This window comes from Populus trichocarpa, chromosome 7 (assembly GCF_000002775.5).
Source record: "Populus trichocarpa isolate Nisqually-1 chromosome 7, P.trichocarpa_v4.1, whole genome shotgun sequence".
In the NCBI taxonomy this organism is placed as follows: Eukaryota; Viridiplantae; Streptophyta; class Magnoliopsida; order Malpighiales; family Salicaceae; genus Populus; species Populus trichocarpa.
In genome coordinates, this window is record NC_037291.2 from 14,621,361 (window position 1) to 14,645,296 (window position 23,936).

The 23,936-nt window shown below is 34.5% G+C and overlaps 3 protein-coding genes across 20 annotated transcripts in view; 2 read left to right on the plus strand and 1 right to left on the minus strand.

Annotated features, from left to right (window-relative positions):
• Positions 1–5,665, plus strand: LOC7469575 (protein NLP9). 2 transcript variants are annotated; one of them, XM_024605694.2, is made up of 6 exons: positions 1–229; positions 401–1,856; positions 2,575–2,619; positions 2,806–3,564; positions 3,691–3,814; positions 4,138–5,665. In XM_024605694.2, exons 2-6 carry the CDS (start codon positions 915–917, stop codon positions 5,232–5,234), a joined length of 2,967 nt encoding a protein of 988 aa, XP_024461462.1. In that variant the 5' UTR covers positions 1–229; positions 401–914; the 3' UTR covers positions 5,235–5,665. The 2 variants fall into 2 exon arrangements, with proteins under 2 accessions (XP_024461462.1, XP_024461463.1); XM_024605695.2 differs by having other exon boundaries at positions 586–1,856.
• Positions 5,666–10,806: 5,141 nt separating this feature from the next.
• LOC7491726 (GDSL esterase/lipase 4) overlaps positions 10,807–23,936 on the plus strand; it is a 31,001-nt gene continuing 17,871 nt past the window's right edge. The window contains exons 1-5 of one of the 2 annotated variants that reach the window (XM_002310385.4): positions 10,817–11,163; positions 11,268–11,386; positions 11,489–11,713; positions 12,597–12,852; positions 13,216–13,674. In XM_002310385.4, coding sequence (XP_002310421.2) covers positions 10,890–11,163; positions 11,268–11,386; positions 11,489–11,713; positions 12,597–12,852; positions 13,216–13,487 — 1,146 coding nt within the window. In that variant the 5' untranslated portion in view covers positions 10,817–10,889 and the 3' untranslated portion in view covers positions 13,488–13,674. Of the gene's footprint in view, positions 11,164–11,267; positions 11,387–11,488; positions 11,714–12,596; positions 12,853–13,215; positions 13,675–23,936 lie in introns of those variants that run through there. The other variant, XM_052454761.1, reaches the window with a different exon arrangement.
• Positions 18,266–23,936, minus strand: part of LOC7469574 (uncharacterized GPI-anchored protein At1g61900) — a 31,891-nt gene continuing 26,220 nt past the window's right edge. For 6 of the 16 annotated variants that reach the window (XM_052454758.1, XM_052454752.1, XM_052454756.1 and 3 more), the window contains 3 exons: positions 18,973–19,113; positions 18,767–18,811; positions 18,266–18,556 (listed from right to left, as the gene is read on the minus strand). In XM_052454758.1, coding sequence (XP_052310718.1) covers positions 18,483–18,556; positions 18,767–18,811; positions 18,973–19,113 — 260 coding nt within the window. In that variant the 3' untranslated portion in view covers positions 18,266–18,482. Of the gene's footprint in view, positions 18,557–18,766; positions 18,812–18,972; positions 19,114–19,617; positions 19,633–19,758; positions 20,005–23,936 lie in introns of all 16 variants that reach the window. The other 10 variants (XM_052454757.1, XM_052454733.1, XM_052454746.1 and 7 more) reach the window with 5 other exon arrangements.

The following is a 23,936-nucleotide window of genomic DNA, read 5'->3' on the forward strand; positions in this document are numbered from 1 at the left end:
AAAACCAACCTTACCATTTTTTAGCAACCCAAGGTCTTTTACATAGAAAAATCCACCACCACCACCACAACCCCCCAAATCCGCTAGTTACCACCTCTATAGGGTTTCTCCTTTTAGTAATTACTCAGACACAGCATTCCTTCTCTCTCTCTCTCTCTCCCTAAAACTTGACTCTCTACCTTGGCATCTTTACTGAAACAAATTGCAAACTTTCGAGGAGATTGGATTTGTAAGTGTTTGTTTTTTTGACAATTTTGTTTCTTTTTATGGTCAAGGTTGATGTTTTGTTTGTGGTCGTGTTTCAGTTTAATATTTATGTGCTTATATATATAAAGAAGAAAAATTTGGAGGTGGATTTTGTGAGTTATTTTTGATTGTGGAGTGTGGACTTATGTTGCAGTGAAGCACGGAGGCTTTGGAGATTGCAAAAATTTTAGATGTCATGTTATTAGACTTTGGTTGCTATTTATAGAAAGGCGGTAGTGATGTATTAATTAGACTCTACATGTAGTTATGTGTGTTTGGTGGTTGCTGTAAGCTGATATATCTTGATCTATTGGCTTGTGCTGCTATATATTTATACAGGATTGAAAGGAAGTGAGATTTAGCTTTGTGGGTTATTGCAATTGAAAGACGTGAAAGGTTGGTTTTTTAAGTGCAATTGAGTTGGTTTTAGTTGTTCAAATGAAAAACAAAGAAGGTTAAAGAGAGGAAATTGAGTTGTTTGTTTAGAGGGTAGACTAAATCCAAGTGCGAAGAGTGGAACTTTGATGGATTTGGAGGTGGAGTTTAATTAGTAATGTGCACGTTAAGGAAGTTATTAAGGGAGGAAGAATTGAGTTCCTTTGGATGTTGCTCTGATTCAAAAGAGGGGTGAGGTTATTAGGAGTGTATTTTGGTTAGTTATATAAAAAATGGAGAACTCCTTCTCGTCAAAAGAAAAGGGGATGGGTTATTGGGCTTCACCAAGAGCTCAGATGGATAGTGTCACAACTTTCGATGGTGCTCCAAGGAATTCATTTTTTGAGGACCCATTCAACAGTTTTTCAGAGCTTATGAATTTTGATATGTATGCTGGATGGTGCAACAACTCATCAGCTATGGATCAAATGCTTGCCCCCTATGGAACGCCATCTTTTCCTTCGACATCCTATCCATCCTTTGATGCAGGAAGTTTTGCAGAACAAAATTCTGCTTCAATACAGGAAACAATAAATGCTGCTGGGACTTCTTACAATGGTGGAGATAAAGTGATGCTTCAGCAAACAAATTCCCATTTTGGTTGTCCCTCAGATTCAATTGATGCTGATGATTTGGGTGCGAAACACAGTAATGGAGCCGGTCAGCAAAACCATTTCCCAAACACAACACACTATATTATGTCACAGCCAGTTGGGCCTTCACTAGATGAGAGGATGCTAAGGGCATTATCCCTGTTGAAGGTTTCATATGGAGGGGGTATTTTGGCACAAGTATGGGTTCCCATAAGGAGTGGGGATCAATACATGTTAAGCACTTCAGAGCAACCATACTTGCTTGATCAAATGCTAGCAGGGTTCCGAGAAGTGTCTAGAACATTTACTTTCTCTGCAGAAGTGAAGCCTGGTGTGCCTCTAGGACTTCCTGGTCGTGTATTCATTTCCAAAGTTCCAGAGTGGACTTCAAATGTAAGATATTATCGCAAGGCCGAATACTTGCGGGCAAAGCATGCAGTTGATCATGAAGTCCGGGGCTCTTTTGCATTACCGATCTTTGATCCTGATGAGATGTCCTGCTGTGCTGTTCTGGAACTTGTCACTGTTAAGGAGAAACCAGATTTTGATTCAGAGATGGAAAATGTTTGCCATGCGCTCGAGGTTAGTTTCATTTTACTATATATTCTAGTAAAAAAGCTTTTGTTCTCATTTATATCTGTCAGTGTTGCGCTATTTCGATGATAAATTATGTATCTTGCCTAGCAACCTGTTTTCCATTTAAAAACCCTGAAAAGGAGAGGGAGGGAAGAAATTGTTTGCTCCGTGTGAGAAAAAATTGTTGTTCATGAATAAGTTCCTCCCTTTTGAAACCTCTTGTTCTGCTTCTTCCATTTCTTTGGATGGGAGTCCAGCCTGTAAGTACTTGGTATGTTGTTGATAAAAAAAGTTCTTTTTTCTTGCTATTATGTTTTAGAACTATAATTTGCTGCATTTTGATCAAGAACATTAGATTTATCATCTAGGAATTCATTTGTTGTCCTCAATATTCTGCATCATTTAAGGATGACAAGCAAAATTGTTGCATATGATGGGAATAAATGTTTAATGTCCCGGTTTTTGTGTTTCTATCACTAAAACAACTACTGATACAAGCTAGTTTAGTGTATGGAAGTCTACACCTTTTGGTTTTATTGAAGCATATTAGTTTTAAAAGTTCTTCACTTTTATCACCTGGACAATTTTTGCATCTTGAAATTTATGCATCGATGATTAAAGCTTGCCAGTTGTTTCATGTGACAACCATCTGAATCAGAATCCAAACTTTATGTGAAAATATATGCTGGATGGCACTGTTAATTCTTGACTTGACTTTTTGCAGGCTGTGAACTTAAGGAGCACTGCACCTCCTCGACTTCTTCCTCAGGTATTTATCTGCAACTTCCTTTTTCTTTTTGTTGGATAGTTCTAGCATTCACACGCAATGGAAAGGGTGCAAAACACATGCCTGCAATTTGATAATGAAATAAAATAGTAAACAATGAGAAGGCCTAGCTCTGAACACTTTCAATCAGCACTTTGTCTTTGTCTAACTGAAATCATTACTTTTCAGTGTCTCTCAAGCAACAAAAGAGCTGCCTTGTCTGAAATAGCTGATGTTCTACGAGCTGTATGCCATGCACATAGATTGCCACTGGCTCTTACGTGGATGCCTTGCAATTATACTGAGGAAGCTGTTGATGAAATCATAAAAGTGCGTGTCAAGGAAGCCAATTCAAGGTCAAGTGGTAAATGTATCTTGTGCATTGAAGGTACAGCTTGCTATGTGAATGACAGAGAGATGCAAGGTTTTGTGCATGCGTGTGCTGAACATTATATTGAGGAAGGGCAAGGTATAGCTGGAAAAGCAGTGCAATCAAATCATCCCTTCTTCTTCCCTGATGTGAAGACATATGATATAACTGAGTATCCACTTGTTCATCATGCACGCAAGTATGGTCTGAATGCTGCAGTTGCAATCAGGCTAAGAAGCACCTACACTGGTGATGATGACTATATTTTAGAGCTCTTTCTCCCTGTCAATATAAAGGAGAGTTCAGACCAGCAACTCCTGTTGAACAACCTCTCAGGTACCATGCAGAGAATTTGTAAGAGTTTGAGAACAGTTTCAGATACAGAATTTGCTGGACAGGAATGTTCTGAAGTTGGGTTGCCAAAGGAAGCAGTGCCAAGCTTCCAACCAATGTCCATATCAAATGGAAGCTCTCAAACTGCATTATCAGAAGGAAACTTGAACTCGGCTGCCAAGATGCCTCTTAATGTGTGTAGTTCAAAAAATGATCAAATAGAATCAAATAGCTCTAACGAACAGGTAACTTCCTTGAGACGTATTTCTGTCCCTTTTGGTGAATTAGCTTTACCTTCCCAAAAGTACAAAGAACATGCTTATTGTATTGAACATAATTTTTTTTTTCATTTATATATATATTTTGCATAGACAACGAGTGGATCTAGAAGACAGGTGGAGAAAAAGAGAAGCACAGCGGAGAAAACTGTGAGCTTGAGCGTTCTTCAGCAATACTTTTCTGGAAGTCTCAAGGATGCTGCCAAAAGCATTGGTGGTGAGCTCCATGCCATGTATATACTTATGAAATCAGACTTTAAATATCTAAGCTTTCTGGAGGATTTTTCATTTGACTCATGAAAATGTTGTTCTTCCATTTCTTATGAATTGTTGAAATTTTTGTTTGGATCATTTAGCTTCATCAACCAAGGTTCTTTTATTCCTGGTACTGGTGGAACTAGTAACTTGGGATGTACTGTTGGTGGTTTCCTTGTTTAACTATTCTCAATGTCCTTTGTCAACATATCCTTTGAAAACAGGATAGCATATTTGCCTCCTTTTAGAATAATTTGTGGTTAACCTTTAAATTTCTTTGTGTAGTTTGCCCCACAACACTGAAGAGAATTTGCAGACAACATGGAATATCCAGATGGCCATCCCGAAAGATAAACAAGGTGAACCGCTCATTAAGAAAAATACAGACCGTGCTTGACTCTGTTCAGGGGGTGGAAGGAGGGCTGAAATTTGATCCAACCACAGGTGGTTTTGTAGCAGGGGGCTCCATGAATCAAGAATTTGATCATCGAAATGGTTTTGTGTTTCAAGCAAAAAACCTATCCAATGGAAATTCTGAACCAGCTAACCACGATGTAGTTTCTGTACTTCCGGCTTCTTGTACTGATGGAAATAATTCTACTGTTAAAGTTGAAGAGGATGAATGTTGCATAGGTAGCGGGGGAATGTTAAAGGAGTGTAGTGTTCATGTGATTGATTGCAGTGCAGATTCCAAGTCAGTTGCAATAGATGCTGGATTATGTGAACAGACTAGCTTTGGCTCTGGATCTTGGGCTTGTCTCGAGATTGACCCCCCAGGTTCTTTTGCAAAAGCAGGCAACATAGGAGGCATGAAAAATGGCGGTATTATACTAGAGAACTCGGACTCCCGCATTGTGCCTCGAAGCTCACTCCCCTTTGTTGCTGCTCAGGAGATGGATACCAAAATGGAGGGTGATGATGGAAATGTAGAACGTAACCAGCCTACTTGTTCAAGCATGACCGACTCATCAAACAGCTCTGGTTCAATTATGCATGGCAGCATATCAAGCTCTCCGAGCTTCGAGGAGAGGAAGCATTCAGAAGAGAAAACTAGTTTTGGTGATGGTGATTTAAAAATTACTGTAAAAGCCAGGTACAGAGAAGATATAATACGATTCAAATTTGATCCATCAGCAGCAGGATGTTTCCAACTCTACGAAGAAGTATCAAAGAGGTTCAAATTGCAAACTGGAACATTCCAGCTCAAGTATCTAGATGACGAAGAGGAGTGGGTATTGTTGGTGAGCGACTCTGACTTGCTGGAGTGTCTGGAGATAATGGAATATGTTGGGACTCGTAGTGTGAAGTTCCTTGTTCGTGACACGCCTTTTGCTATGGGAAGCTCAGACAGCAGCAGTTGCTTTTTGACGGGAAGATCCTAACACATGGGTGACACGGGCAATCTGAGTCTAGCTCGTGTCTTTTTAGTTGAAATGGGGAGTATGTACTTGCCATAATTCATCTGCACTTCTTTCTTTCAAAGTATTTGCAGAACCAATCACAAATTGGACTACAATACAGTACAACCGAACATTCCCGGTGCAGAAATATAGTTGTATGATTGGTTGTCAGAATTCCAGAAAAGAAAGAGGGGGGAGAAAAGTTAGGAAAAAGAGATGATTTTGTATGATATAGTTGATGTTAATGTATAATGCTGTATATGCTAGAAGTGGCAAAAGAGGTTTTAGTTGTAGAAACAAAATCGGGGCACTGTGTTCTTATGTTATGTACTGTAGTGCCCTTAAACCTTGTAGATTGTGTAGGGTTTTACATCTCAATTTATGAAAATGGAAAATGTTCAAGTTTGACGACATTTCTTTCTACTTTTGGCTGTCAAACTTCCTTGTTTGTCATGACAGTATCACAGACAGATAAGCACAAACGCACGCTCCTGCAATCCTCTTTGGTATGTGAACTACTTAGATAATCAAGAAACTTGAAAAAGATTAACAAAATCTATGGAACTCTTTGAGCAAGCAAGCATTTTCACAGGGCAACTGCTTTTGATGTCTGAATATAGTTAATCCGGTTAAGCGTGGATCAAGAGTATGTTATTGACTTTAGTTATATTGTTCTATTTTATAACTCTAGGATTATGATTTGGTAAATCTTGAAATATTTAAGAATTCAAAGAGTTGGTCCGTTGATTAAGACTCGTGCTCTTAACATGGCTGCAAGGATTCAAATCCTCTTTCAAATTTATTTAAATAAAATTCTTATTAATTCTCTACAATATATTTCATTCCAAATGAAAAAATGGGTTATAAATTTCAGTCTGCCTAAAAGGTTAATTCCGTAATTCGTTAATCCAAGAATTGGTTTGATCAAGTAAATTGAAAAACTTTTTTTTTTTTTTTTTTATAATGACATTTCAAAAGACTTGAGTTAATTTATCTAATTCGGTATTTTTAATTGGGTTAGCTTGGAAACCGTTCTTGTTAGGGTTTTTAAATTTAGCTTGGTGGTTGACCCGGTCTAAAACCCAAGTCACGGGTTAATCGAGTCCACTCTAATTTTATTTTTTTTATAAATCAAAACGATATTGTTTTTATTAAAAAATATAAATAATTACTATGTTGTAACTGATTTTTTCAGGTTTTGCTATGTTAATTGGTTTGCCTAGTTAATTCGGGTTTTTTTTTTAACCTGACCTGATTAAGTTAATCGGATAAAAAAGGGGGTTGACCTGTTGGTTTTTAAAACTATGGTTCCTGTAACTATATATATATAAAGGGTGAAAGAGGGGAAAAGAAGTTGCTTCAGTTTTCCTCTCAAACTACTAGTTAGTCAACTAGTCATTTAAGAAAGGAAAAATCCATGTCAGCAACAGAAATATTACAAACAAGCACAACTGGATCCTTGATCAGAGCACGGATATTGTAATAACAACAATCACAAAATATGAAGAAGTTTTGAATTTTAAGAGAACAATCGTTGGTTCAGTTCAAAGTGGCTATTCATGAGCTGTTAGTTTTGTTGCAGGAAAATAGCTGGTTAGGTTGGTCATTTTGGAACGGTGTTGTAGCCACTATGATGTCCATTAGCTAGAACGAACCACACTAAGGTGTAATAAGATGTCAGGTGATAATTTTTGTGTAAATTTTGTTCAATTTGATGAAAAAATGAAGCATTAAATGTCCTGGAAGGTGGCTACTCAAGTAGCGTTTTTGATAAAAATATGAAGAAGATGTACAGTCTACTCAAAACAGCGTCGTTTTGGAAAATATCATTTTAGTCATTTGATTTGTGATTTATTCTTAATTACACCTATGATTGGCTTCAAACTTTCAACTTTGTGCAATTTTAACCCCCGATGAACTTCAATTTAACCCCCATATTTTAGCATTTTTTTTTAAAATGATACTTGGTCTCGGATTTCTTCAATTTAGCTTCTAATTGACCACTAAATTTTGGAATTTTTTAAAATTTAATCCATGATTTCAACTGATTAGGTCCCCAGAGTTCAGTGCCTTTTTTTTTTTTTTTTTGGTCCTTGGATGTGAATTTCTTGAATTTAGCCTTTAATTGACCCCAAAACTTTGATTTTCTTGCAATTTTACCCCTAATTTCAATCAATTGGTAAAAATTAAATTTGATCTCTTAAAATTCAATATTCTCAATTAAGCTCAAATTAGGCTCCCAGACTTAATTTGCACTAATTAAAGTATAATTAAGTTCTTTCACCTAATTAAACCCTTTAATTGAACCCAAATTAATTCTTAAACATAATTAAACTTTAATTTGATTCATGATTAAATTAAATTGGCCTATTAAAAATCTAATTATGTCCATAGGCTTAAAATTTATGCAGTTTCGTCCTGGAATTTGCATTGTCTCTTCATTTTTGGGTAAAATGAAATATAATTAGGCTCCTGATTTTTTCTAAAATTGCAGCTTGATTTTTTTTAATTTGAAATCCTCCCGGCTTGTTTTTGCCAAAATGACAGTCCTTATTTTATTTTTTTATTTTTGAAAGAAAGAAGATGATTTTGGGGAATAAACAAAAAATGAGTTATGACAAACACCATCCTCCTGGTTGAGTGATGTTGTAGCTCTATGGAGCTTCTCTGGGCTAGTATAGTGGTTCTAAAAAGCAATACATATTTAACACAGAGGCCATTAAAAACCATAATAAAGGTCAGTTCCAGGTTATTGTATTGGGGTCGTCGGGCTTGACGATTCCTTTGAATGACTAGCACCACCTCCATGAGTAGTCCAACTTGATTGATAAGTTATTATTGCTTTCAATAGAGTAGTTGTGCCGCTAGTTGCAGGGAGGTCCGTGGCACATCCCATTTCAGGTGTGTTTTGATTATTTTCTATTAATAGCGATAAGGGATGTCAAAAACCAGTTCAGAAAGACCAATTGATGACTTTTTGATCAAGTTCTCATAGATAGCGCCAATGATGGTGGCCCATAAAATCTAAGTAGCTTAGGAGAAAGACTTATATGTTGGATAATCGACTCATTTCGTGGTCAAACATCTGATTCATTCTTATTAACCATGATGATTGGTAGCCAGTACCTCCAAAAGGTTTTTTTCTTTTATGGATTCAGGGACTCTCCGATGTTCAAGTCAGTATCTTTTTTAGAGAAAAAACTGATATTTTTTAGAGAGAGACTCTGAAAATAAATATGCAGTCAAAAATGGAGATCATGAACCTTTTTCTCATTGAAGGATTCATAGGGTCTTTAAAGCTTATGAGCCTTGATTTTGTATGGAGACGAGGGGTTGGAGTGTCATCTTGCCCTGATAGCATGCACTAAAAAGGAAAAATATCCCTGATATATAAATTAAAGTGGCATAAATATCCCTTATACATTATTAATGAGGAATAAATGGTAGGTCATTTTGAAGATTTTTATATGCCTAAGGGTATAGAGAAATAAATATCCTTGACTATAACATTTTATGTTAAGGGTTATGAGAAAAAACAAGCGGAGTCATGTGGCCCAATATAAAGTCTAGAAAGATCATCAATTTTATATTCATTTGGGATTGACAAGATGCTGAGCCCAAAGATGTTGGATCTAACAGCTTGCTAAATCCAAATGTAGTTAGGCTCAGCGTGTAACAGAGCCTGGGGATGTTGTGTGTTGTATGTAGCTTTCCAAACCTACATGTATTTGGGCTCATCGTGTGGCTAAGCCTAGAGATATTAGGTTATCATCATGCCTTTAATTTTTTTAAACATGAATTTTAAGAAAAAATAACATATATAAAACGCACAGTGATCCGTTAATATAAAATTCACTGCACTCAAAAAGATATTTAGTTAACAATATCTTTGGCATTATCTAGTTTAAAGATTAAACTAACTAGCCTTTGGCTTATTACCTTTGATTGGTCAGAATTTAGATGGTGGAATGGCTAGTTGATGATGAATCTAAGGATGTTGGATCTAGGAACTTGCTAGAATCAAATGTAGTTAGCCTCAACATGTAACAAACCTCGAGGATGTTGTGTGTGAGACGTAGCTTTGCAAACCTACATGTATTTGAGCTCATCGCGTAGCTGAACCTAGAGATATATATTGGGTTATCATCATACCTTTAATCTTTTTAAACATGATTTTTTTTAAAAAAATAACATATATAAAACACACACTGATCCATTAATATAAAACTCCTTGCACTTAAAAAGATATTAGTTAACAATTTATTCAGTTAATAATGTCTGTGGCATTATCTAGTCTAAAGATTCAACTAACTAGACTTTGGCTTATTACCTTTGATTAGTTGGAATGGTTGATAATCATTTGAAAGAAATGGAAGGGAAGATGCAGCTACCCCCTTTATTTATCAATCTGAATTGCTGCAACTCTTAACTAACTGAGTTTTAATAATTCATAAAAACTTGTTTTGCTTGATTTTTTTAAAGTCAATATCATTTTTTATAAATAAAATTAAATTGTTTTGGATTGATTTAGATTAATTTATCTAATCTATAACTTTAATCTTGAATTGGGTCAAGTGATGAGTAGATTTAGTATATTTATTATTGTGTGTAAAATTTAACAAGTAATTATTTCCATATTGAGCGACTACAATTTTTTCTTCTTTTTCTTATCGCTATTTACAGGAATTGCTCAATATGGGAACAAGGGAATTTGCTATTTTAAATGTAGGGCCAAGAGGTTACCTACCAGCCACAAGACTAAGGAAAGAACTCCGTGGTGATAAATGTGAAGAAGGATTCTTGACGACTTTCTCGACTTTCTGTTGTTTAAAGGAAATTCTTTGACCAGCGGATGCGAATTGTAATCACTCCTCTGTGACATCATCTCTAAATATTTATGATTTTTTAAAAAGTATTTTTAATTGTAGTTTATAAAAAATAAATTTAAAAAGAAATATATATTTCATTAAAATGGATATATATAAAATGAATCTTTATATGTAAAATAAATAAAAAATATTTTTTATAAATAAAAAATAAATTATTTTAACTTCTATTAAGTTAAAATTTGAAACGCAATTATAAATAAAAATCAGTACAAAAACCAGAGGTTATTTAATTACTAATAATACCTCATCGAAGTTTTCTTATACCTACCGTCTTTGAATTCAAATCTATCTAAAAATAAATAAATAAATATCAATACCTTCAGTTGTATAAATTCATAAAGATTCAACTACCTAGCCTTTGACTTATTTGTCTGAATTGTTGAAACGTGTCCAAATCAGAGTTGTTTATCATATTTCATCATCTAAAAGGTCTGAGGAGGTACTTTAAAACTTTAACTTATCCTTAAAAATAATAATAAAAAAAACAACAAGTATTTTTTATTTAAATCAGTTTGAGTGTTAGTTAAGATCAGATCTTTTCTTGGGTAATTTAAAAAACGCATCTTTATATATTAAAATTAAAAGAAATTTAATAATGCATTAATTTATTTTATCTGTCCACAATTATGTTTTTCCAAGCCCCCCTTTTTTTTTAGATTATAAGTTGTCAACACGCATGGATATGGACGCGTGACCACTATAACTAAGTGAAAGAGAAGAGCGAAGCGATATTGGGAACAAATAAGTAATGGCTGCATCAAAATTAACCTTCAATTTTCTTCTGCTCAGTTTCCTTGCCAGCCTTCTCATCCCAGAAATCTCCCTATGTGATCACTCTAGACAGCCAAAAAGACATGTTGCCATGTTCTTATTTGGAGATTCAATCTTTGATGCAGGAAACAATAACTACATCAATAATATCAGCGTTTTCTATAGAGCAAATTATTGGCCATATGGAGAAACCTTCTTCCACTTTCCTACTGGGAGATTCACCAATGGCCGTCTCATTGTCGACTTCATCGGTAAGTATTGGAAAGTATAATATGAATCATTTTTCGAAATTGTTGTTAAGTTCTTTGGGTTAATTTAAGATTTTTTTTCTTCTAATGGATGCTTACATCTGCAGCAACAAAGATCGGTCTACCGTTCGTCCCCCCATATTTACAACCTGGTATTAATTTCACTAATGGGGTAAATTTCGCAAGTGCTGGAGCTGGTGTCTTTCCTTTAGCTAATCCTGAAGTGGTAAGTGATAGTCCCAGTTTGCACTTCACGGGACTGGTAGAAATAGCTGAAAGGTTATGTACGTTTTGTGCTTCAAAGTCTAACCATTGCCTTATTTTCCAGATTAGTCTTCGCATGCAACTTAGCAACTTCAAGAACGTGGCCATTTCGATGGAGGAGCAGATTGGGGACAAAGAGGCAAAGAAACTGCGGAGCCAAGCAGTCTATGCGACTTGTGTTGGAGCCAATGATTACACTTATTTTGTTGATAATTACCCTAATGCTACTCAGCTTGAGCAAGATGAATTTGTGAACAATATGGTGGGTAACTTGACAGATTTTGTAAAGGTAATATCAATAAAGTTTCTCTTTTTTTTTTTTTTTTTTATCAATAAAGTTTCTTATAAATAGTAGTGTGTATAGGGGTGATCATTTTCAGTTCGGTTTGGTTTTTATAAAAAAAAAAAGTAACCAAACTGAATTTTTTTTTAAAAAAACCGAAACCGAACCAAAACCGGTTCAAACCGACCGGTTTTGGTTCGGTTCAGTTCAATTTTTTAGGAAAAAACCGGTTCAAACCGGTTTGGCTCGGTTTTTCTGGTTTTACCTGGTTTTTCCCGGTTTGGCTCGGTTTTGGATCGGTTTTTTCCAGTTTGGGTTCGGTTCAGTTCGGTTTTTTTGGTTTCAGGCTTATAAAATCGAAACCGAACCGAACTGGTCAGTTTTTTCAAAATTTTAATCGGTTTAATCGGTTTTTTTTCAAGGTTCGATTTTTTCGGTTTTTTTTTCTGGTTTTCTCGATTTTTCAGTTTTTTTACTCACCCATAGTGTGTGCTTGTATAAAGGGTTCCTAATTAATTTATCAACCTCTAATCCAGTAATTGACTTAGAACTAGAACCAAGTTAGTGGAAATTAACCTGGTCGAGCCTAGATAACGCGCAGATCAAGCTATAATCTTATTATAACTTGATCAAAATTTCATTTGACTTTTTTTGTAAATGAATGCTGTTTTAGTTTTTTTTTTTTTATAAAAAAGGAAATTCTTAAAACAAATCATTTTAGATTTATCCTGTACCCAGGACTTTGCTTGTACTTGTATACATAAATCAATAAAATACTGAAAATATTTCTTTATTCATATAAGTGTATTGTGTGTAAAACTTAGCAAGTAATTATTTACATATTGAGCTTCTTCGCATTCTTTTTCTTTTTCATTGTCGGCATTTGCAGGAATTGTACAATTTAGGTGCGAGGAAATTTGCTATTTTAAACGTAGGGCCAAGAGGTTGCCAACCAGCCGCAAGACAAAGCGAAGATCTCCGTGGTGATGAATGTGATGAAGTATCATTAGAGATGATAAAGAAACATAACAGTGCTGCATCTAAAGCCATCAAGGAATTGGAAAGCAAACTATCAGGATTCAAATACTCAATTGCAGACTTCTATACCATCCTTTTGGATATGATAAAGCACCCAAAGGATTACGGTAAGTACATATAGATTTTGATAATATTAGGGTTTTGGTGAGGAAGCAAAGCAAGCCACACATTGTTTTCCACTCTTTATCTTTTGGTAATGCTCAAGTCAAGGGTTACAATGCCACATCATGAGACACAGTAATAAGTTTACATTGATTTATTGATTGTAAGAGTGTCGATAGATTGATCTATTGTTTGGCATATTAACATGTCAATAGATCCATCAATGGATCCATTGTGATACTGTAGTCTCACTGGGCTACGTCCTGTATATCAATGCTCTTCCTAATCATTCATTTTTGCTAGATTTTACCAACTGTATGTGTTTCCTTTTTGTTTTCAATCTCGTCTTTGTTGTTCGTGTTGGGAAGGCTTCAAGGAATCAAGATATTCTTGTTGTGGCCATGGAATGTATAACGCAGCACATTGTGGAATAGAGCCATATACACTATGCAAAAATCCAAGAGAATATCTATTCTTTGATGGATGGCATCCTACCGAACCTGGTTATCGGATTCTAGCTGATCTGTTTTGGAATGGCAAACCAAGTATCGCAGCCCCATATAACTTTAGACAACTATTTGATCTCGAATCTACACCCATCATTTTATCAGAAGAATATGAAGTTCCCCATTATGAATAATTTTCCTTCTGTTACTCTGTAACTTGAATGTATTAAGACATTGGCAAGGTCCTCTTGCTCTTCTCTCGTAGCTATGTCCTCAACTATGACAGCTATTTGTCAGCAGTGTGTTTGATTTTAAGTGTTCTATCCTATTATTAGTGGAAATTGGAAAATGTTTCAAAATGAAGCAAAATCTTTGTATTAATAGTCAAGCCATTCTCCATGTTACAGCACTGAACCAGTTTTGCTTCTCCTTCCACTGTCTCCTCTTTTTTTTTTTGAATAATCATCAAGAGCATATTGAAAAGATCATAAAACTAATAGCTAAAATAAAATACAAGGATATATAAAAAAAAGAAAAAGAAAAAAGAAATAGACATAGGAAAAAAAAGGAAAAAAAATTGATCTACTACAGCAAACAACAAAGAGACTACATAAGATTTCTTATTACACTACAATTTGATGCCATCATAAGATCTTCAGAGGTCATTTCCTGTATAAGTGAAGTTTGAATTCACAGTATGCAACCAAATAGCAACCCGATGAAGGACGGTGGAGAAACAATCAAACAAGCTTATAGTTCCCTCCTCAAAAACAATTTTGTTCCTCAACAACCAAATACCCCAAGTAGTACTATTGGAAATTAGTCTCCAAGCTGATCTTTGGAATTTGCCTTGCACCATTTCGGGCCACTGCAAAAGCAGCGAGTCAAGTGTTCTCGGTAAACAACATTGGATACCCCACCAATCCAAAACTTCCATCCAAACACCTAGAAAAGTTACAGTGTATAAGAAGGTGCTCTAAGGTTTCCAAATCTGAGCTGCAAAAGACACATGAAGCTTGTGAGGCAGGCAAAACATTCTGATAATGTAGAAAAGCTTTTGTACTAACTTTGTCATAGACTGCCAACCAAAAAAACACCTAAACTTTCGGAGGGACCCCTTTAATCCAAACATTGGCTTCAAAAACTCTATCATTCGCAGATGAGGTATTATCAATTAGGGTGCAACAAGACTTAACTGAGAAGCTTCCATTAGAATTACATGACCATATAAGTTTGTCATTTTTTTCTTGCCGAATTATCATTGGCTCCAGCATTGAGAGAAAATGATGATATTGTTGCTCTTCATAAGATAAAAGGTTCCTGCGCCATACTAAATTTCATCGCCAATGACCATTCATCCATTGACCCATCTCATTAACCAAACCATTCTGAATAGTAGAAATTTGGTAAAGCCTAGGGAAAATGCTACGCAAAGTATTTGATCCTATCCACACGTTAGACCAAAAGAGAATGGAGAATCCATCTCCAATTATGAATTTAAAGTTTTCACGCAATACTAAGCCGATAACATTGTTTGGATTCAAGATTGACAAAACGTCTTATGTTTATGGTATTCCTGGGGTATAATATTTTTAAAGATTTAATTAAAAATAAATGAAGTTTAGTGATAAAATAAATGGAGATAAAAATTTAAGGGAAAGAATCGGAAAAAACACTACTCATCCCAGCATATGAACAACATTTTTCTAAAATCTTTCTGTTTATTTATTAATGTTAATGTTAATAACAAGGCGAAATCAATTAACTGGTCTTGCAAGCCATAAAATACATGAAAGCTCGAGCTGATAGATAAAATTATCAAATAAAAAAAAAAACCAAACAACAACAACAACGCTGCTGAGATTGCTGCTGTCAACATGCGGAAGGCTTCGCGAGGGAACATGGAGATCAAGAAAAACAGAAACTAAAAATTTTTTCCAGACTTTTGGCTTTGATTAATAAAAAATCTTAATCAGCTTTCTTTATCTAATTTGACAGTAGCTGTGACTGAGCTACAATTTCAGCCAACAACATCTTTCAAAGCCCTGATCTGAGTAGGTCTAAGGCCTTGGAGATTCGAACCAATCCGAGTAATGATAGAATGATATATAATAACATTTCATCCACTGTGTTGAAAGTAAACAGAACATGGCAGCTCTCTAGTTTCCTAATCCGGTATGAGAGACCATCTACGTCAATGATAAGCTCTTCTATTTTGTCGATATTCATAGGTGAAAAGACTTCTTCTACATCACTTCTTTTCAGCCACTCAGAATCGCGTTAAGATGAAAAAAATAGTTCACTTATGTGTTTGATCCTTTTCAATTTTACGTAAAATACAAGGGATTTCACCAAGTTTTCGGATCGATATAATGGATTGAGTTGAATTTGGAAAGCATGTTTTGTAGAGAAAAGCGCTCAAGGAGACTCAGACCAGCCATAGACTCATGTTTTACTCATATTTAACATGTAGCTTTTAGAGTGAGAAAAGTGTGATTTGACTATTAGTTTTTTTTTTTTTTTTTTTGGGTAGCCTTAACAACGAAAACAATGGAACAAACAACACATTGATTTAGATCTTAAAAGTTCTACAAATGAAAAGGATGGAAAAAGTATTTGTTTTGGGAGCGCAATATTTTATCTATTAATCTTTTTCCACTTGGGCTCACAGATTTAAGAGAAGGTGAAGGAAAAACAATGGTTTCATTAATAGCAACTATAATGTGAGGTTAAATATGGTTGGTCTTGATCCGTATCATAGCGCGACCGTTCTAAATTTGTTAAAATCATTTTTTTGAATTATTTTTTGAATTATTTTTTTTTCATTTTAAGCCTTAATATTTGGTTAATTTGATCTGGGATTCCTAATTTGTTTAGATTTGAACTAGATAGATGATCCGCGATATGTCACGGGCTGGACTATTTTTTTCTAAATGTAAAAAAACATTCCATACGAAACTTGGAATTTTTAAAAAAAATCAGAGAATTAGGTCATTGAGTCAACCAAATTTAATAATCTCAATTAATCTAATAATACTCAAAAAAAGATAATGACAACAAATAACCGAATTAATAAAAAATTGACATCCAGGATATAAAAACCATGATCAAAAGAATGAGGACCTAATTTCTTTTTTTAAATGCTTTTTAATTTTTTTTAAAACCCGTCTTAAAACCTTTTGAATATTTTTTTAAAATTTTTTTGATCAAAATAATGTTATTTTTACATATTTGTAAAATAAAGAAATTGGTTCCTCGAGTAATCCTGGCCAACCCACCTGATCTGTGACCTAGAACTTGACCAGGATTGACCTCTAGATCGGGTATAAAAACCATAATTAAAAAAATAAAGACACAACTTTCTTGTAATTTTTTTTAAAACCCGTTGAATATTTGTTCTAGGCTAAGTTAATCTGGGTAACCTTGACCAATCCACTCGATCTATGACCCAGAACTTACCCGGGATCAACTTTTGAGTCGAGTTTAAAAACTAGAATTGAAAAAATAAGGATCAAATTTGACATTAAAATCAAATAAAATCAAACAATGATGGATGAATCTGAAAAAAAAAAATCAATTAAGAAAATAAATGAAACCAAAAGAAATTATAATGAAAAAGAATGAGGACCAAATTAAAAAAAAACAAAAATTAAGTATGAAATTGAAAAGAAAATCAATTAGAAGAAGGGTGAAAAGCAAAATAAATATCAATTAAAAAAAAGAGAACCAAATCTAACACAAAAATAAAATAAAATAAAATAAAATGATAAATGATGAAATTAAAAAAAAATCATAAAAATAATTTAAAGCAAATACAGAACAATAAAAAATATGAGGACCACAATTGAAATAATACAAAAGCTTAGGACATTTTTGAACTTTGGGTGGGTGGGTGGAGAAGAGAGAAAAAAGGGTGGAGAAAAACAAATTCAGCCGCCGCCTAGTGGCGACACTTATGACAACATAAACTGGTCAGGATGAAGTGCTGCCCTGCAACACCTCGTCTAAGACGACGGTTGGGTATTTTTGGATATCGGAGGAGGTGTCATGCGTCGCCCAAATGACACGGACAACCTCCACAAGTTGACGCGTTTTTATCCTGCACTGACAGCTTTTTTTTTGTTTTTTTTTTTTTTATAAATATCAAAACACCCTTGACCCCACACAAATTTTTTTTAAAAAATCAGAGTGGAAAAGACGCCAATAACCCTAAAAACAAAAGCATTTGTTTTAAAATTCAAAGATATTTTGATAATTTCATTATGCTCGAGAAAAGGAAAAACCGAAAAAGTTCATCTCCCAAAGTAAACCGAAATTCTGCTTCCAAGGGTATTTAGAACTTTACATTGTGTAATCAATAGATAAAAAGACATACATACCCCTCACCAATTCTATAATACCAAATATATCCCATGTAAAAGTCCAAAAATACCCCTAAAGCCAGCTTTCATGTTTCTCTTTTCCAAGGATAATTTGGTAAATTTATTATGCAAATCTATAGTAAATTATGAAAAGAACTACAGAACAACCCTAAACTCTTTTAATATTTTTTATAATTTCAGCCCTAAATAAAGAATTTTACATGTTAAACATAATTAGTCTTTATCAATTTAATATATTAACATCTCAATATTTTATATATATAAAAAAAACATCCAATATCTAAGTCTTAATATTTAAAAACTTAATTTCCTAGTACTTTTATATATATTTTTTAAGATTACAAAATAATAATCTAACCATGACCGGGAGGTGTCAAAAAAACTAGTTGACGCAGGCCATCATCAACGAACCATGTGAACCCACAAGACTGATTCATGTTTGTTAATCATGATTAGGCTTTTATACTGGAACCCAAACCAAAGCTAAGCGGTGGTGACTGAAATTTTAAAGGGGAGGGGAGCCACAGCTATAGGGTGGTGATGACCAGCTATACATCTACAGCCAAAATGCTTGGTTCTCGAACAGAAGACACCCACAGAAAATTTTCCTTACAAATATGAAGTCTTCCAACAATAATCATCAAAATTAGAGACAAAAATAGATTTGGAAACAAAAGAAAAATGAAAAGCTGCTATACATGAAGAAGGCTACTCATCAAAATATACAAGTAAAATTCCCACACAAGGTTAAATTTCCAGAGACACCACCACCTATTTCAAACCGGTTCAAGCCCTTGACTAGTCTCTTCAGTACAACAATGCACTGAAAATAAAAAATGAAAAAATGGGCACCAGCAACTCCAACTCACCACCACGATTGCCTGCGTCAAAACATTGATACGGATATGTCAGAAAAGAAGGGGGAATGGAAAGAAAATAGCTGCTGCTGTTCAAGAACAAGCGCTGTCACATTTGAAGCTAATATCTTTATGATGAATAATCTTATATTATGGCTGGCTAACTAATATGTGATCCACCAATCAGCATGCTATTACAAATGCCTATGAATTGCACAGGGCAATGGTACACACCAGGGTTTTTGATCTGTGATGTTGGCAAGGCAGGCAAGGACATCTCTGCAAAATTAAGTGGGAGCCATTAAAACAAGAACTAAAGAACAAACTGCCTGCGTGTGTGTGTGTAAATATTTCGGATGAAATGTTAAATTGTCCAGGCTCTTTTAGAAATATGAACAGCAGCTAATATCTGGTTCTTTCTTGAGTAGTTGAACATTTACCTGGGGCACAAAGAGACAAGGTTGAAATGGAGGATGATGAAGGCCATGGAGCTGCAATGTTGTCATTCAAGTCGCATGTAAAGCTGAACCCTGTTGAATTGTCCAATATAACATCGGGAGGCAAGCTACGAAGTAGACACCCTATAATTGAATGGAAAAGAAAATTCAATAAACAATAGTAATAATTATTATAACAATAAAGAGATAGCAATCTGATTTCTTTCCAGGCTGCAAAAGAGAAAAGTTTCTTTACAAGCTCTAAGAGGCACTTTCTTTTTGCAGTCAGATGAACAAAACCTTATTACCTTTCTCAAACAAATTGGAAAATAACACACCTATCCTTTCCCTAGGCCTTAGTAAGATATCACCTCACAGCGCAAGATAACCGATGTTCTTTTACTTACATATGCTACTTGGCAACAAAGGTGTTTTCATCAAGCATCCTAAATACACAAATAAAACGACTACCAGGAAGCCAACTGCCAGGTTCGGGTGGGAGATTTTCATGTGATATAGAAAGCATGCCCTACAACCTTTTCACACTTTCAGCACTGGACATCCATATGTTTCCAAGAACTCTTACTGTAACCTCCAAATATAATATCAGCATATAAGAGAGAGAGAGAGAGAGAGAGAGGGGCAAACCTTGTTGTCTGTATGCTGCTTTGCATCCACCAACACATAAATCCACACACAAACACACACAAAAGTATACATATCAGATGGAATAGATGATGAAATGAAGTGAAAAGTTTACAGGAATGATAATGAACTGAGAAAATAAACCTTGGATGCTAAAATCTTTTAAGTCAATGTCACAAAGCTCATACACATTTGTCATGACCCCACCTTGTCGTAGCTTGGACCCCAAAACTGTTGCACAAATTATGGCCTGTTTGTTTGTAATTAACATTTGATTTTGTATCCCAGCCATGTATGTATTTAATGAGCTACAGCAGGAGGGACTGGGAGCAGCTACATTTCGACATGCTTTGATAACTTCTAGAGGCCGTGTGAAATTCAAAGGGCAAACTGCACATCAACATTGACTCATCAGAAGTGTAATAACTCAAAGAATCAGTAAAACACTTGCAACATATCCTTCTTGAGTTCCACCAATTTATGATAAATCTATCTGACACAGAAATGCGTGCAGGTAAAGAAAGCAAATTAATAAGATCAATTAAGCTTGTGAACAACTATAGAGCAACACAGCTACCATGATTCTATCCCGAAAACATGATTACCCTTAATTCAAATACTTTGCATGATACCCTGAAGCTCTAAGTCTCATTTTACCACTCCTGCATAAAACTTGAAAACTTTGGCTTTATTTCATGTTCTAAGTTAGTGTGATTAATTGAAACCAACACAGGGCATCTAGATAGATTCAGAAGCAGCATCATTTGACAAACAGATGAAACCAATGGTATAGACTCATAGCATATTGCCCACACTTTTGTCCTCTCTCAGATTAGCATCATTCTATCATGAAAAGTTCCAAAACATGGGAGAACCTCAAAGAAGATGCGATATTTGCACAGGAAATTTATTAATGTAACATTGGCAATACATTTATGAAATTCAGTCCAGCAAAAAAATGGGAAAGAAATCATAAAAAAAGGAAAAATGATAATTACTGTACCCTTGTTAACTTTGCAGGCAGATACTGTCCGGAATGCAGCATTTGCAGCATCTGCTGATAGTTTCCTAGAGAGATATGAATACACCACCCCTTTACAATCACTAAGAGGATCATTACGATTATGCTCGCTCACTAACTCTTCATTATCATTGGTTGTCAATTGTGTCCTAGACATCTCAAGAGCAGCTTCAGTGATTGCAGATTGGCAAATTGGTCTACAGCACTCTTTCAGAGGATCGACGGTACTGCAGGCAAATTGGTCTACAGCACTCTTTCAGGTATAGAATTATACATTCATATACTACAAGTTTGTTTGAGAAATAATAATAAAACATGTACATCTACTAACAAAATACATATACTAAAAAAAACATTTTGACATTTAATTAAATGTTAAAATTTAAAAAGATAGAATTACTTATAAAAATTGATAAAATTCATCGGTAAATCAGAACACGGATGTTGTGACCACAAAACTTCAAGAAATATAACTTGTTGTGCTGATACGAGGGAGATTTTTGTTTGGGGGGGAGGGGGGGCTGGTTGTTTGCAGATGGGGAGAGTTGGGATTAGGAAGAAGAAGGAGAAATAGGGGAGGAGAGGGTCGGTAGAGCTGGCATATATTAACTTTTTCCGACGGATTTTCCATCGGTGATTCTAACGGAAAAATCAACACGTCACCGCATGGATCTGCCATTTCAAATCCCTCGGTGATTCCGTCAGCAATTTAAAAGGCGAACCGGTCACATCACTGTACGGGCTGTCGTTTTGAATCCGTCGGAAAAAATAACCCACCAAAACATCCACGTCAGCGACCCGCCTTTTTTTTTTAATTCGAAAACTTTTCTGTCCGTAATTCAGTCGGTAACTACCGACGGAAACTTTCCGTTGGTAGTTGCCGATTGAATTACGGACAGAAAAGTTTCCGTCGGTAGTTACCGACTGAATTACGGACGGAAAGTTGTCCGTCGGTAATTTCGACCTCAAAGTACCGGCAGACATATTCTGTCAGTAAATCCGTTGCTATTTAGCGAATTTCTGGTAGTGAGAGAAATTAGAAGAAAAACAATAGGTAAGCATGAGAAGTTTGGATTTAATGTTTGATTTAGATGTTTTCCTAAGCTTATTTGATTAAGTTAGGAAGTAATTTCATGGAATTTTACCTTAGTTTCCCTTAAATCCTAGATTTTTGAACTTAGGGTTCTTATGTGAATTTGGGGGAATTAGGAGGGGAAGGAAAAATGATGAAATTGAAGTGGAATAGAATGAAAACAAGTTGAAATATCAAGTAAATGAAGAAAAATTTAGGGGAGGAAAAAGAAACATTACATTCGGCCAAATGAAGGAAAAAAAATGGGAGAATGAGTTTTGATGTTAATGTTTAGAAAAAAACCATGTTTAATCATGATAAATGAAAATGTAAGAAAGACTAAATAAAGAGATAGCATTTAAGTTGAGAAAATAATAATTATTATAATGGTAAGTAAATTCAAATTAAAAGAGAAATAAACTAGTTAAAAGAAAATATGAAGACAAGATGTCTAGATTGTGTTTGAATATAGTATTTAGATAAAATAAATAATATGATGTGACGGTATAAAGAATAGAAGAATTATTTGATGGAGGAATTATGAACATAGAGTAAGCAAAGAAGTAACTTAAGTTAAATATGAGGTTGTATGTAAAATAATGATGTTATATTTGAGAATGAATTTTTATTAGAATAAATTACAAATAAAAAATATTACGTGCTTTGTGTTTCGGCACGTAAGAAAAATATTGATGGACTAATGATATAATGACACTTGATTGATTCAGGAGTTGTGTCTGAAGTTGGTTATCAGACAGGAGGAGCTGGGTCATCACGAGCAGAAGGTAGGTGATTCGTCACCTTATTTTGTAATTTTTAGTTTCCCTAATTATCTATGTTGCTTATTTAATTGATATTAAATGAACGGAGTAAATGAATAATTTGAGTTATGATTATGTGAATTATCGGTAAATTATGTGAAATTACCGGTTTTATTGGTTAACAAAGAGGTTAACCGGATATGGGATAATTCGTATGAAATTACCAGATTGTTTGGCTAACAAAAGAGATTAGCCGGATGCTGGGTAATTCGAATGGAATTATCGGATTGATTGGCTAACAAAAGAGATTAGCCGGATGCTGGGTAATTCGAATGGAATTACAGGATTGATTGGCTAACAAAATAGATTAGCCGGATACTGGGTAATTCATATGGAATTACCGGATTGATTTTGCTAACCGAAATGGGTTAGCCGGATCTTTGGGTAATCAAGAGAATTACCAGGTTTATTGGTTAACAAAGAGATTAATTGGATAAGGAGTAATTCATATGGAATTACTGGATTGATTGGCTAACAAAAGAGGTTAGCCGGATGATGGGTAATTCGAATGGAATTACTGGATCTATTGGTAACCGAGGAAGGAAAACCAAATTTCTGAGTAATTATATGGAAGTGTTAGATTTATTTGGTAATTAAGATGAGTTAGCTGGATTTTTAAGTTTTGAAAAGATTATGTAAATTATGGGATTAAGTTAGATTGAAGTAGAAGTATTAAATTTCAAAGGTTAAGAGTAATTAATTAATATTAGACTAATATAGTGAGTAAGTTAATTAATATGGTTATTGTTGAAACAGGTACACCGCAAGGTGATGCAGATCGTTAGATGTAGGAATTCTCCTGTTTATGAATTACCATTTTGGAATGTAATATTCATGTCTTTACTTTCAGTGTAAATCCTTTTGTGTTGCAAAAATCAAGTAGAAGGTGTAAGAGGTAGTGGATGTATTATATATATATATATAGAGTTGTTAGTATGACCAAATCATTTTCAAAATGATAAGATAAGATTTATTATAAATATAATATGACTCTTAATCTTAATGTTGTATTTATGTAGTTAGTTAGCATTTGTTATGTTTGTGATGAATTTGTTATGTTGATTTACTAATTGATATTATGAGACTTGAATATATTGATAAATATAAGTATTGAGTTATTGTTTGATGAATGGCATGTGATCCAGGATGATTGGATCAAGATGGAAGTCGTAATGACATATAATAAAAGTGTTGTCGATAACTTGGTACCATCAAAAATAGAGGAAACTCTACCGAAGTTTAAAAAAAAATCCCATAAATTTAGACATATTACCCAATACTTGACATTGGTAAAGAAATGTTTGGAGATTTCATGAAATTATGATTTGAGGGTGTTACAATAGTGGTTCTAAAAAGCAATATATATTTAACACAGAGGCCATCAAAAACCATGATAAAGGCTAGTTAT